The sequence below is a fragment of the Zootoca vivipara genome, chromosome 4 (genome assembly GCF_963506605.1).
Source record: "Zootoca vivipara chromosome 4, rZooViv1.1, whole genome shotgun sequence".
Classification (NCBI taxonomy): Eukaryota; Metazoa; Chordata; class Lepidosauria; order Squamata; family Lacertidae; genus Zootoca; species Zootoca vivipara.
Genome location: NC_083279.1, coordinates 65,489,119 through 65,503,476, shown reverse-complemented (window position 1 = coordinate 65,503,476; position 14,358 = coordinate 65,489,119). Strand labels below are relative to the sequence as shown.

The window sequence follows — 14,358 nt, the reverse complement described above, 5'->3', positions numbered from 1 at the left end:
GTGGAGGCAGGCAAACATGGACACAGCATTGAGCATACATTTTTTCTTTGTATAGCAGGGACATCTCCTCATTGCTTGTGGGTTCTCTTACTCCTTCTGTGTGTGCCACCTATGCCTCTATGTACCAACTGCCTTGCATTTACAATATTAAGAAAAAATATTTAATACTCCGGCTCCGTAGAATATATAAGGTGGTATTCAAACAGGTTTTACTCATAGCAGACCCACTGAAATGAATGAACATGCCTAAGTTAGAGCCATTACAGTAATTTCAATAGGGCTACTCCTGAGTAAAACTTACTTGAATATGACCCGTAGGTCATTTCTTACTTTAGAATATTCTATGACCTCAGGACTTTGGGGTTTGTTTAAAGCAGTCATAAAATAGAAGAGGAACAGTAGTAAAGACCTCGGATTTTTTTATTGAAAGCATTCCCCAGTAAAGGGCATCATTACCGGTAGTTAGGGCTCCTGATAATCCTGCAAACATTTTCTACAAATATCCTTTCTTTCCTTTAACTACCGTATATGCTCCCCACCATATTCACACATCTAGCAGAAACATCATCTTTCAAAACAGACACTAATAAGACAATGGCCAATCTGTGCTCTCAATTACTGCTCTATAATGTCTGTTTAGAGCATGCTTTAGACTTCTGTCTCTCAGAGTTCACTGCCCACCCCCCAACCATTAGGGAGGGAGGAGACGGGAGATTAGACATTCCCAACGCATTTTCCTGCTTTCCTTTCCCACACTGTGGCTTTTCCAGCCTTCCCTGGAGGCAGCAACTGCCCTCGTGTGCACTCTTCTTCATACCAGAGCATGCGTCCCAAGGTAAGATGCTTGCTGTGATTCAAATCCAAGCTTGGGGATTTGTCTCCGAACATAGGGAGAAAGTAAAGAGAAACTTGGATTTGCTGCAGTGAAGTGCATGCATGTTCTCAAATGAGGGTGAAATTGGTGTTTGCTTAAATCGGTCCAAAAGCTGTACTGCCTGAATTCAATTTGCCTCCGGCATTCAATTAGTTCAAAAGTAATGGCGTAATTAGTTTTAGCCTCTGGATTTAAATGGCCTTACAAGGGGTGCCTCTCACTTTAGATAGTCCTGTGTGGTGTGCTCACTTCAAAATGTGGTAATCTAAGATTACTGAATTTGGAAGCCCTCCTACTCAGTTGCCTGGAGTGGGGCCCAGCCCTGCCCTGGTGATGCCATTGCTCAGGAGCAGGCCCAGATTTAGGTTTGATGAGGCCCTAAGCTGCTGAAGGTAATGGGGCCCTTTATATGTCCAGCTGTCCTTTGTCAACAACAAATTGTCAGTGTTTTTTTTGTGTGTGTGTTGAATACCTATATGCTATATAGTAGTTTATGGACCTAATAGATATCTAAAGCCATTTGCACATAACAAAATGTATGTACCGGTATGTTATCAAAGTAATTGTTGAACTGAAATACAAGTAAGAAGTATATTAATATTGAAATAATTATTAAGCTCTTTTTATCATTCATAACAAACTTAATAATGCAAACACATTGGCATTTAGCAATAACAAAAGTTCCTTTAGAAACACAATTTGCACAATTTTTTTCCTTTGAATTTTTTTGGGGACCCCCCCCCAGAGAGTGGGGCCATAAGCTATAGTTTGTTTAGCTTATACATAAATCCGGCACTGCTCAGGAGAAGCTCAAAGGTGCTTTTATGACAACAATGTTCCACATGCCTAATTGAAAGGGAAATCTTACTGAACTGTGTGAGATTCAGGGTGCTTCTAGGTGGGGACCTAGTAATGCAAGCAGCTTTTTGACTACTGGGTTTTAACTTAACAGATTCCTGCCCCAGCCCCCCAGAAAGACTGAATATGGATTAAAACTGAGGGGCGGATATGGGGAAGAGGGGAATATGGCAAAGATGTTGTTTGGTTGCAGCAAAAAACAATGGCACGCATGCATGAGGATCGCCAATCCCACACTCTTGCTTAGAAGTAAAATCATGTTTATGTATAGGATTATTTTCACATTATGGCAAGAAAGAAAGAAAGAAAGAAAGAAAGAAAGAAAGAAAGAAAGAAAGAAAGAAAGAAAGAAAGGCCATCACTCTTGTCTTCTAGTGAATGTAATAGGAATATTTGAAGCATGAACATGAGAACCGCAGAAAAAGATTTGAGTTCCATGTAGCCTGAGTCTATTCTTTCTTATGTGAAGCAAATCCTACTGTGTTCAATGGGGCTAGGTCACAGATAAATGTGCAACAGAGTTGCAACCTTTTTGTTTTTGAATCCTTTTGGTGCTATCTCTGTGTATGTGTGAATACTGTTAAGGCAGGGTAGAAACTAATTAAGAGCACAAATTTTAGACAGGTTATACCGTTGGGGGAGATATGGTAATATTGGTAAGTGTGCGTGACTCATGTAGTGGTTTCGACTATGTTGAACAGGATCTGTCTGGTTTAGATTTAAAGCATGACTGCTTATGGTACTAAAATCCATCAACCCCAACTTCTCATCATTTCCAAGAGTTATATCATTACTGTATTATTCTGGGTGCTATTTCCATAACCTCACTAACCTAGATACTGGCGGGAGATTGCAGAAACAAATCTCCTGGGTCTGCATTCAAAATCACTGATGTGGTCTGATATTCTTATCCCATTCATTAATAGGCACTGCATGACTTTAATTCTGATCTATGATTGTGATTTCAATTTCTTTTTATGTAAATTATTGACTTTATGATTGGGGGTTGGAGTGAGAATGGTTCTATATTTTAATATTGTTGTGACATTTCAATGTGTTAGTCATTTTCTTTGAAAATTAAGCAGCACATACATTTTATTCATGCATTTTAAAAATACATGAACTTCAAGCTGTGTAAATAAATTGCTGTTTTTATCTACTATTTAACTGGCCCAATTATGACCATAAAAGGTGATTAACGTGTGTTATCTGGTAAGTAATCTGCATGCAGGAATGGTTTCAAAAATGCACCTACAGAGGAAAGTTTAAAAAGCTTAGAGGACTCACAGAAACAGACACTATCTCCAAATCTAAGTTCAAAAGCTGATGTTGAGAAGTCAAATGAAACTATCTTTAAGTGGGAAAATGGGTGGATACCATATGTATAATATAAACATTGAAGTGTCTTGTAGCACCTAAAAGATAAATCCATTTATCTCCGGTACACTTCCAAACACCAGGAACCACTTCATAAGGATACATTTGCATCCATTTGTGGACTCTGATCCACAAAAGCTCTTGCCATAATAAATTGGGCAGTATTTAAGGTGTCACAAGGGTATTTTGTTTCGTTTTGTTTCTTTGCTGCAGCATACCTGCTTAGAGATTGGGTTGCCGTGCAACAATGCTCTCCTAAATTATTTGCATTGTACCTTTGACCATGATGTGTATGGTTCACTTTCTTACAGTATTTAAAAAGATTTGGAAAATATGGGCAAAAGGAAATAATGGTATTGTTTGGTTTTCATTTTTTCCTTGCCGAGCCATTTTAAATACTGTAAGTTAATTTTATTTAAAGCAGTGTAGGTTATTTACTTGCCGTTTGTTCAGTATGAGAAGGTGGGCTTCATTCCTAGAAGGCTGTGTAGAGGGCTTGTGTATACTTTAATATATATTTTTCAACTGGTCCTACCAATAAACATCATTAGAATCATGCTGCAGATGTGCTTTAAGTTCCTCTGAAGTTAACAAGTCATTGTCTCCAATCACCGGGGGGTGGGATTCCTTCCTTTGTTGTTTCGACTACGGTAGACCAACACGACTACCTACCTGTAACTAAAACAGGGAAATAAATGCCACTGGAATCAGTGGTGATCCTAAACACATTTTAGTGGGACAAGGCAATGAATGGAGAGAAACTACTTAGAATGATTCTGTTTACAACCCTCTCTCCAATGAAATCTGTTGAAGGGTCAGTTGTGTTGCTTAATCTGTGCCTTCATCTATGGAAGGGGAAAGGCTGCAAGGTTCAATCTCTGGCATCTCCAAGATGGGCTGACCTGACAGAGATCCCAGCCTGAAAGCCTGGAGAGCTACTGCCATTTCTGGTTGACAACACTGGATGTCCACTGCATTAGCAGGCAGCTTCCAATGCCCTTTGTTCAACCTTAATATTTTTAAATAAGCACAAATATAAAGATCTAATAACTTTCTTCCGGAGGGGACCTAACCTGAATGTTGCAGCCAGGAGTTTTGTACTGCTTGCAGAAATGAATTGAACATGTTTTGACACTGAGCCGATCCAAAGGTTCTATATGTGTGGATTAATCTATTAGTGCTCATTCACACATGCACATCACTGCTTGGTGCAAAGATAGTCAAAATATCGAGCTCTCTCTCTCTCTCTCTGTGTGTGTGTGTGTGTGTGTGTGTGGTTACAGGTAGGTAGCCGTGTTGGTCTGGGTCGAAGTAAAATGAAAAAATTCCTTCAGTAGCACCTTAAAGACCAACTAAGTTTTTATTTTGGTATGAGCTTTCGTGTGCATGCACACTTCATCAGATACACATATCATCATCTCTCTCTCTGTGTGTGTGCTTGTCATATGAAGCAGAACTAAATGTGTTAGGGTTTTGAGATTCTAGAAATACATTTTGCAATAACACAAATCACATTGCTTGCTTATCTTTTTCACTTCTGACATCCTGTTAACCCCCCTCCCCTTATTGTGCCAGGTCTCTTGAGGGAACGTCTTGCCACTGAGATACTGACTGGATTAGTTTCCATTGACCTTAAAGACATTAATTACCCACTGCTCGTTTTGTTTTTCTTTTGAGAAGTAGTTTGCTTGCCCCATTGTTCCTTGTTATTCTTCTCCCAGATGCTTCCTTCCTTCGCCTATCTTCCTTTCTGTTCCACCCACAACACATCCTTTTCTTAAAAATTATCTCATTTCCCTTTGATTATAAGTCTGTTCCTTAATCATATTTAATCCTTGTCGGTAGCTGGCATACCATAATGATTAAGAGACTGAATTGCAGATTGAGATACACCAAGTTTCACCACTGCCATGTGCTCACTTGGTGATCTTATCGTGGGGGAGTTTTAATACCGATTTACCATAAATAGCTGCTGTAAGGATTACAACTAGAACATGCACATGAAGAGCTCAGAACGTATGGAAGTGCTACACATTTTGTCCAGTGTTTTGTGATTTAGAATACAGGGCTTAATTTGAGCCAAGGGCTTGCTGGGTCTCATCACTAGAACAACCTTAGGAGGCTGGACTGCCATTGGCCCTCCTAAAATTTAAGAATCAAGACCCACTACATCGTTGTGCCCTACAGATGTTGTAGGACTACAACTCCCTTCATCCCTGACCACTGGCCATGCCTACTGGAGCTGATGTGAGTTGGAAGTCCAACAACATTTGGACAGCACCACATTGGCTACTCCTGCATTGCATGATAAGCTGACTCTACCAAATTTCTACTCTATGAGAAGAAGTTTAACAACAACAACAACAACAACAACAACAACAACAGCAACAACAAACAACCCCAGCTCTGTTTCCTCTTTGTCTGTTGATGGGGCATTCTCAGATTTTACAGCCTTCATTTCATAAACAGAAAACACTTCTGTTAGGAAATTCCATGAAACCAATGAAGATCACATGTCATCATTTTGAATGTTTGTACATCATGGCACAGAAATATACATGCACTGGGAAAGTAAAGCCAGTCATAGCTTCCCAGGCTGTACATGCTGCAAAATACCAATGAGTTCAAGTCTCATTAGTGACAGTACATAGGTGGATTTCAACTTCCCCACTATTTACAGAAATGTTTCATTGGGTAAAGTATGTACTATGTGACATAGTCTTCAGGCCAATGAGCTGCCATTTGCGCGGTCAGGCGGAGACCCCCGAAACCCCAGGCAGCCCCCGAGTGGAATAACGACACCAGACAATGTTCTGTGGGATTAAAATTGACCACAACTTTATTAAGATTCAGATGTAGGGAGACCTTGGCACAGGCATTGGGCGTTTACCCTTCCCAGCCCCCCAGCCGGGGTTCTGGGTAATTTCCGGGTTATCCAACATATGTGGGGGTTGGGCTAGCTCTGGAGAACATATGTTCAAGCAGATAGCCCGTCCCCCTTTTCACCGCCGCTGGAGGGGGAGGGCAATGATGGCCCCTGGGCGAATGGTCAATGTCTTCCCCCTAGACCCCTTTAATGGGAATCCTGGTATCGCTGCTGCAATGGGGGTGTGGGGTCACCTCCCAGACGCCCCCCCCCCATTTTGGTAAATGTCTAAAGGATTCCTCCCAAGGCCTGCAACCGCCACCCGAGACCGCAAATCTCTTAGAATTTTGAAGTGTCAGGCATAGCTCTAGTGGCTTTAGCCCAAACGTAGCAGAGTTTTCCTGCACAGCGCAGAAGCTAGTTGAGGTGGAAATGACTAGTCGGCTAGACGCAGAATAACTATTTACAGGATTTATTAAAAGAAAATAAAAGCAGCAGAGTTTCTGCATACAAAGCAAAGCAAAATAAATCCTCTCTGTCTCTCTCTCTCTCTCCAACCATATACACAGCACTTCTACTCCTAACACCTAACAAAAACCAACTGTGCTAGCATTCCTTGATAACAGAGTTCAGTGCTGGTCGTTAACCAATCAGAAGAGAGTAGTTTCTAGGTCAGGCAGACCTTGGCTTTCTGCCAAGAGTAAATTGACACAGCCTTGAGTTAATTGTGTGAAGCCAGAATCTGTAAGTTTCCCATGAGAACCAATTAACCAATTAACAGAAACTGAACACCCCCTCACAGATTCTGCTGGACAATTAACATCAAATAACACCTGTGTAGGAACTTTTACTGTTCACTCATTTTTCCAGCAAACCTAAACCCTTGCACATTTGCTTGTTCTTCTGACTAATTAGGCAGCTGCCATCTTGGGCCCAGCACACTTCCAACCCTAGATATGCCCGAACAGGGCCTAAGTCCTTCACTTTGAACTTACTAGACAATTGTTTAGCAAACCTTTTAGTTTGTTTGTCTGTCTTGCAAGCATACAATACGTCATCTACATAGAGCAGACAAAACTCTTGATTACTGCCTGTACCACGTACATAAACACAATTGTCAGCTGTACTCTGCTTGAAAACAAATGACACTAAGGCCTCATGAAAACATTTGTTCCAAGATCTTGCAGCCTGTTTGAGCCCATATAGAGCTTTGTTTAATTTCAGCACTCTATTGGAACCTGTCTCATACCCTGGTGGTTCAGCTAGATACAGGTCTTCTGATAATGATGCATGTAAATATGCAGCCTGTATGTCAAAATGATTTAACTGGAGTTTTCTCTTTGCTCCAAGCGTTAGAATTAGCCTTACACTGTCCCCTTTAGCAGTAGGGGAAAAAGTCTCGTCATAATCTTTTCCAGGCCTCTGAGAGTATCCCTGAGCCACTAAACGAGCTTTATATTTGTACCCTCCTGTCACCAGAGGTTTAAGTTTGTACACCCACCTGCAGCCTACAATCTTTGCTCCCTCAGGCGCTGCTACTGGGGTAAAAACCTTGTGCTCATTCAAAGAGGACATCTCTTCCTCCATTGCCTGTTTCCAAAGCTCTGCCTCCTCTTTTGGTAACTTTAACACCTCCTGAAAACTCTTGGGCTCTGCAATTACACTAAACACATTTGCAGTATCTGGAGAAAACCGCTCTGGAGGCACTCCTTTGTTTTGTCTTTTAGATCTTCTGGGAGAAAGTTTTTCTTCTGACCCACTTTCCTCCTCAGAACTATGACCTCTCTTCTGTTGCTTAGCAACTGGTCTCTGGCTAATTGCACTTTCTTGAGAGCTCTTATCTGAACTTTCCTCCCCCTCAGACTCTGATTCTCTATGTTTACCTTCAGAGTCACGAAGCCCCTGGGAAGGTTCAAACCAAACCTCAGTATTGGCATGTAGTCTCTCCCAGCCACTATGTTCACAAAAACTGGCATTCCTGGAGATCACAATGCCATTTGTCCCTTCAGCAAAACGGAAACCTTTTCCTAGCTCCTGGTAGCCCACAAACACTAACTGTTTGGTCTTAGGATCTCCCTTCTTTCTCATTTGTTTTGGAATTAATACCCAGGCTTTTGACCCAAACACATGCAAGTGGTCAATTTTGGGTTTTTTGCCAAACAGTTTAAAGTACGGAGTTGTCCCTATTGTTTGATGAAAGAGCCTATTTTGGAGATAACACGCGGTGAGCATGCTCTCCCCCCAATAAGACATGGGCAAACCAGCATCATCAAGCATGGCAAACATCATTTCTTGAAGAGATCTGTGTTTTCGCTCCGCAATGCCGTTCTCTTCCGGGGAAAAAGCGTTTGTTTTTCTATGCCCAATGCCACGCTTCTGTAACCAATCTCTAAAAGCATTAGACATAAATTCCCCACCTCTGTCCGTCTGAATCCTTCTGAGTTTAAAGGACAGAAACCTTTCCACAGATGCCACCCAACCTTTAAACTTAGTGAACACGTCACCTTTGTGCTTCATTGGATAACACCAAGTGTAACGTGTCGCGTCATCAACAATTGTTAACGAAAAACACGATCCACCCCTGCTTACAGCAAATGGACCAACCACGTCCATGTGGACTAGCTGTAGCGGTGACTCACTAACTCTATCACTCCTGGGGTAAGAGACTCTGTGGGTTTTAACCTTTTTACAAATATTGCAGTCAAGGAACTGGTTACAACTCTTTAAATTGCACCCATCAGCCAATTCAGACATTTTCAGTACACTTTTCCAACCAGCATGCCCCATTTTCCTGTGCAATAAGTGCACACAGTTGTCATGCATAGCTTTGTTGCTCACTGTAGGCTGAGATTTACTGACTACTGCTGCAACTTGAGATCCTGCTTTAAGCCAAAACAAGCCTCCCTCTGACTTAGCAGTGCCTAAAATCTCACCAGCCTTCTTAATCATGCAACTGTCTCCTTCAAAATGCACGTTAAACCCAGCTTTTAGCAAACAATCTACAGACATCAGATTGCTCCTTAATGAAGGCACACACAGTACATTTTGCAGGCATTCACGCAGACAAGGAACAAAAACTGCACCCCCCGAAATCACTTCAGAAGTACTTCCGTCTGCTAGAGCCACCTGGCTGCGCTGTGCCGAGTTCTTGGAAACAAACAATTCATCTGAATTTACAATGTGCCGAGACGCTCCCAAATCGACCACCCAGACAGCTTGTTTCTCCTCAGCAATCTGGACCTCGGCGGTCACCAGCTGAGCTGATTGTTTTCGTTCGAAGAATTTCTTTTTATACTGCTGCTGCTGCTGCTGCTGATCTCGTCTCTGCTCCTGCACCGGCCACTGAGACTTGACCAACTTTGGACATTGTCGTTTTAGATGCGCTGAAGACCCACATCGGAAACAACGCCTAACAGCAAACGCTGACTCCTCACTGGCACGCTGCTGCTGCTTCACCTCTGGTACGGCATGAGAACTCCTTCCAAACCGCCCGCTTGTAGAAGCCTCTGCAGCCAACGACCTTTCTTGCTTCTTCTGCCATTCTTCAAACGCCCAGTCACGTAACTGACTGTTAAATCATCCTCTTTCATTGCTTCTAGAGACATAACAAGATTGTCCCAGCTTTCCGGGAGAGAGCTCAGAATGATAGCCACCTTCTCCTGCTGGTCTAACGCACAGTCTCTTTCCTGAAGCGCAACAAACTTTAACTGCAGACTGTGTAGGTGTTCCTGCATTGTAACCCCAGGCTGTAACATTGCCTTGTACAATGCCTTGCGAATAAACAGCTTGGAAACCGCTGTCTCACGCACATGGAGTTCTTTAAGTGCTTGCCACACACCTCTAGCTGTCTTGATCCCCCTCACATACGGCAACTGGGAATCTTCCAGCCCCAAGACAATTGTGGCCCTTGCTCTTTGGTCTTTATCGAGGTCTTCATCACTAGGCTTCACAGGAAACTTACTCACCACTTGCCAGAGATGATCCCTCTGCAGCACTGCCTGCATGCGTTCCGACCACAGCAAGTAATTGGAGTCATTCAGACGCTCAAAAGCCATCTGAACTGGTTGTGAGGCCATATTGAGAGCGATGTCCCTGGAACCCGGAACCAGCTACTCACGGCCACCGAGAGAGAACAGGAACCACAGCACCCAGCACTCACACTCTGCAGCTGTCGTCCTTGAGTCCACTGCGTCACCAGCTCACGACAGTCAGGAACCAGCCAGTCTCCTTCCGCTGCACCAACGCCACAGGAACAGCGACTTCTGGAACTACTGGAACCTCTCCGCTTACGCTGACACCACCACAACTCAGGCTGGCAGCACGAAACCCATAACCTCTTAGAATTTTGAAGTGTCAGGCATAGCTCTAGTGGCTTTAGCCCAAACGTAGCAGAGTTTTCCTGCACAGCGCAGAAGCTAGTTGAGGTGGAAATGACTAGTCGGCTAGACGCAGAATAACTATTTACAGGATTTATTAAAAGAAAATAAAAGCAGCAGAGTTTCTGCATACAAAGCAAAGCAAAATAAATCCTCTCTGTCTCTCTCTCTCTCCAACCATATACACAGCACTTCTACTCCTAACACCTAACAAAAACCAACTGTGCTAGCATTCCTTGATAACAGAGTTCAGTGCTGGTCGTTAACCAATCAGAAGAGAGTAGTTTCTAGGTCAGGCAGACCTTGGCTTTCTGCCAAGAGTAAATTGACACAGCCTTGAGTTAATTGTGTGAAGCCAGAATCTGTAAGTTTCCCATGAGAACCAATTAACCAATTAACAGAAACTGAACAAAATCAAGGTCTCGATGCCAAGACTACCTACACCTGAAAAGACGCTTCGCAAACCGCCAACCATTCCAATAGGCCGTGCCTAATGTCGCTCAGCCAATAATCATTACCAGCGGCTGTGAGGTGTACGCCATTGGGACGGAACAGTTCCTTCCTGTATAGAGCTGTTGACTGCTTCCCAGGTATGTCTCGCCTTCTGCTGTGGGCACTGGATGGTTACCTCCTCCTACCTGGCCAATCCCCCCTGGCAACACCTCCCACAGCTGGATTGGACAGCTGGCTGTGTGGGCAGAGACCACAGGTATCCAGCCTGGGAAGGTGGTGCCAGCCTCCAAAGTGCTGGGGGCTGCCTGAGGCTCCCAGGGTGCTACGCGTGACTGTGCAAAATGCACAGCCCTTTTATATGGGGAATGGTCATTGTTAGTTCTTAGTTAGACATGGAAAAGCTTCACTGCTTGTCTTGGGGAGTTTTGTCCGCTATGGCAACATTTTGAAAATCCCCTGAAATGGTTGCAGTGGAACAACAGCCTCTATCTTCATTATGCACCTGGGCTATACCCAAAATCCAAATAGTAGAGCATTGTAGTAGCGAAAAAGGCTATTGTGTATCCATAACACATCTCTTTTTTCTGTTCCTAGTTAAATGAAGGTCTCTGTTCCCCATGGGCTTTCCAGGGCCTGACTCTGTGCATCATATGTATTGTGCTCTGTAGGATAAAGGGTAAGTCTAACATGATCACTGGGGAAAGTGTAATGACTAGGCAAGGGTGGCTCAAGACATTTTGCCGCCTGAGTCAATGAACATGGTACACACACACACACACTTGATATCAAGTAGCCAGCTGGACTGACTGCTGAATCCTAATTCAGTACTAGCAATGGGGAACTGCACTGTCCTGGAGGGAGGTCAGCACCGTAGTTGTAAGGCTGGAGCCCCACAACTCTCATCTCCAACAGTATGGACAGGGATCTCAGGAGGAAGAGCTAAGGGCTTCCACTACCTCCCACCATATGGCCACCTCATTCTACCTAATGGTAGAGCCAGCCCTGTGACTATGAGCCAGTAGACCAGCAAGTGGCTAGCAGAGGGCTGTGGAGAGTCTTGTGTTGCTGTGAGCAGGATGGGCTTCTATTTTGAGTCAAAGAAATGTATTTTTATGGCATCTGTCTGTCTTAGGAGACAATGGAGGAACACGCTTTGACGGATGAAGTCAAACTGATGGACGGTTGCAGCGCCTGCTGTGGCTGTAGAGACCAATGGAGAGACATGTTTTGTTGCACGTCAGGCAGATGAAGGCATCTGGTTGTGCTGCTACAAATGAACCATAGGGTTCATAATAATAATAATAATAATAATAATAATAATAATAATAATAATAATAATTTATTATTTATACCCCACCCATCTGGCTGAGTTTCCCCAGCCACTCTGGGTGGCTTCCAACAAAACAGTAAAATACAATAATCTATTAAACATTAAAAGCTTCCCTAAACAGGGCTGACTTAAGATGTCTCCTAAAAGTCTGGTAGTTGTTCTCTTTTACATCTGGTGGGAGGGCGTTCCACAGGGCGGGTGCCACTACCAAGAAGGCCCTTCTTCTCTCTGTGCTCCTCCCAGTGGCCATGAATCCTCTGGCCACTGCACGCACGCACGCACACACACACACACACACACACAGAGAGAGAGAGAGAGAGAGAGAGAGAGCTGCCTTGTGAGGTTAAGTAAGGTATGCAGCAACCCCCTTCCCCAAATTGTCCCTACAATGAATTTCAGAAAGGCTTTATTTTCCCTCCACCTACCAAATGAAAGGTTTTTTAAAAAATGAAAGATATTGTGGAAATAACAGCCCAATTCTAATCTGTGCATGGTTGCTAGAAGGACAGAACAGGAATTTTTGCATAAATACATATTTTCCTTGGATCTAGACCAAGGGATTTGCAAGTATAAGATACAAGAGGTGATTATTAATTCTTTTGTCTTGCCACAGGTGCCATATTGACACATGACAGAGATGTGGAGCTGGGCGGCAACGCCACCTTGAGATGTACCCTACCGGTGGTAGAATCTTCTGAAACTGTTCAAGTTACATGGCAGCAAGAGGTTAATAAAAACTTTGTCAATTTGGCAGCATACACCAACAAATCAATTCTAAATATTGATGACCGATACAAAGGTCGAGTCAATTTAACAATTTTTGAACACAATGACACTGCCATCAGCTTCTGGAACGTTAGCACCCAAGAAAATGGTTGTTACCGATGCATATTTAACATATATCCTCAAGGATCCAAAAGAAATAAAGCCTGTCTTTCTGTTTACGGTGAGTCATTTCATATTAAAATAGCCAGAGGAGGGCATTTCTCTCCTTTGATAATGAAGCAGTGCAACACACACCATTACCTCACCCCAGTTCCAGGGGTGCAGGACTTGCCCAAGTTTGGTTTCCTTAGGAAGGATGTTATAAGAGCCCTACAGCATTTCCTAATACTTGGGTTTCATTCAACAATATAACTACCGATTGAGTATAATTGGAACTACAGCTTAAACCACAGGTGGTGAACCTGTGGCCCTTCAGTTGATGTTGGACTACAACTCCTATGATCCCTGAGCATGCTAGCTGCAGATGATGAGAGCAACATCTGCAGATGATGAGAGCAACATCCATAGCAGATCAGAGGCAGTATACTTCCAGTTGCCCAGGTCCTGCCTGTGGACTTCCTGTGGGTATCTGGTTGGCCACTGTGAAAGCAGGATGCTGAACTAGATAGATCATTGATCCATTTGGTTCTTCTTATATTCTTCTAACCTGATATGGGGAGTGGAACAGCATACTAAGATGCTCCGGGGACCAAAAGCTCAGCTTGGTGTCTGAGCTCCATCTTCCTCAAAACTGCAGGCTTCTCCTTTCGTTTCCTTGTATATACAGAGACCTGGATCACAACATTTGTTAACTGTGAAGGAGGATCTGTCCCCTTCTCTCATAATTCTTCTGATTCAGGACATTCCCAAATCCTTTGTTAGCAACAGGGCTAAGCAATTTGTTGCAATGGCAACATATTCCTGAACAATTAACAAGTCCAAGGTTCTGGTCTAAGCAAAATAAAAAAAAATCCCTTCCAGCAGCACCTTAAAGACCAACTAAGTTTTTATTTTGGTATGAGCTTTCGTGTGCATGCACACTTCTTCAGATACACTGAAATAGAAGTCCCCAGACGTTTATATGTAGAGAAAGGGTGGGGAGGGGTATCACTCAGAGGGGTGGTGGAAATGGGTGATTGACTGACTGATAGCTGTTGACGACTGTAAACGACTGCAAATGGTCTTGCATGAAAAAGCAAGGGGTGAGATGGCTGTAGATCGCTTTATCATGTATAATGAGATAAGAATCCAATGTCTCTGTTCAAACCAGGTCTCTCCATGGTTTTAAGCTTGGTGATAAGTTGCAATTCAGCAACTTCTCTTCCCAGTCTATTTCTGAAATTCTTTTGTAGTAAGACAGCTACTTTGAGATCTTGTATAGAATGTCCTGGGAGATTGAAATGTTCTCCTACTGATTTCTCTGTCTCGTAATTCCTGATGTCAGATTTATGTCCATTTA

The 14,358-nt window shown here is 43.1% G+C and overlaps 1 protein-coding gene across 2 annotated transcripts in view; it reads left to right on the top strand.

Annotated features, from left to right (window-relative positions):
- Nucleotides 1–724: 724 nt before the first annotated feature.
- Nucleotides 725–14,358, top strand: part of CD200 (CD200 molecule) — a 28,487-nt gene continuing 14,853 nt past the window's right edge. For both annotated transcript variants that reach the window (XM_035114777.2, XM_035114776.2), the window contains exons 1-3: nucleotides 725–835; nucleotides 11,399–11,480; nucleotides 12,748–13,080. In XM_035114777.2, coding sequence (XP_034970668.1) covers nucleotides 824–835; nucleotides 11,399–11,480; nucleotides 12,748–13,080 — 427 coding nt within the window. In that variant the 5' untranslated portion in view covers nucleotides 725–823. The remainder of the gene's footprint in view (nucleotides 836–11,398; nucleotides 11,481–12,747; nucleotides 13,081–14,358) is intronic.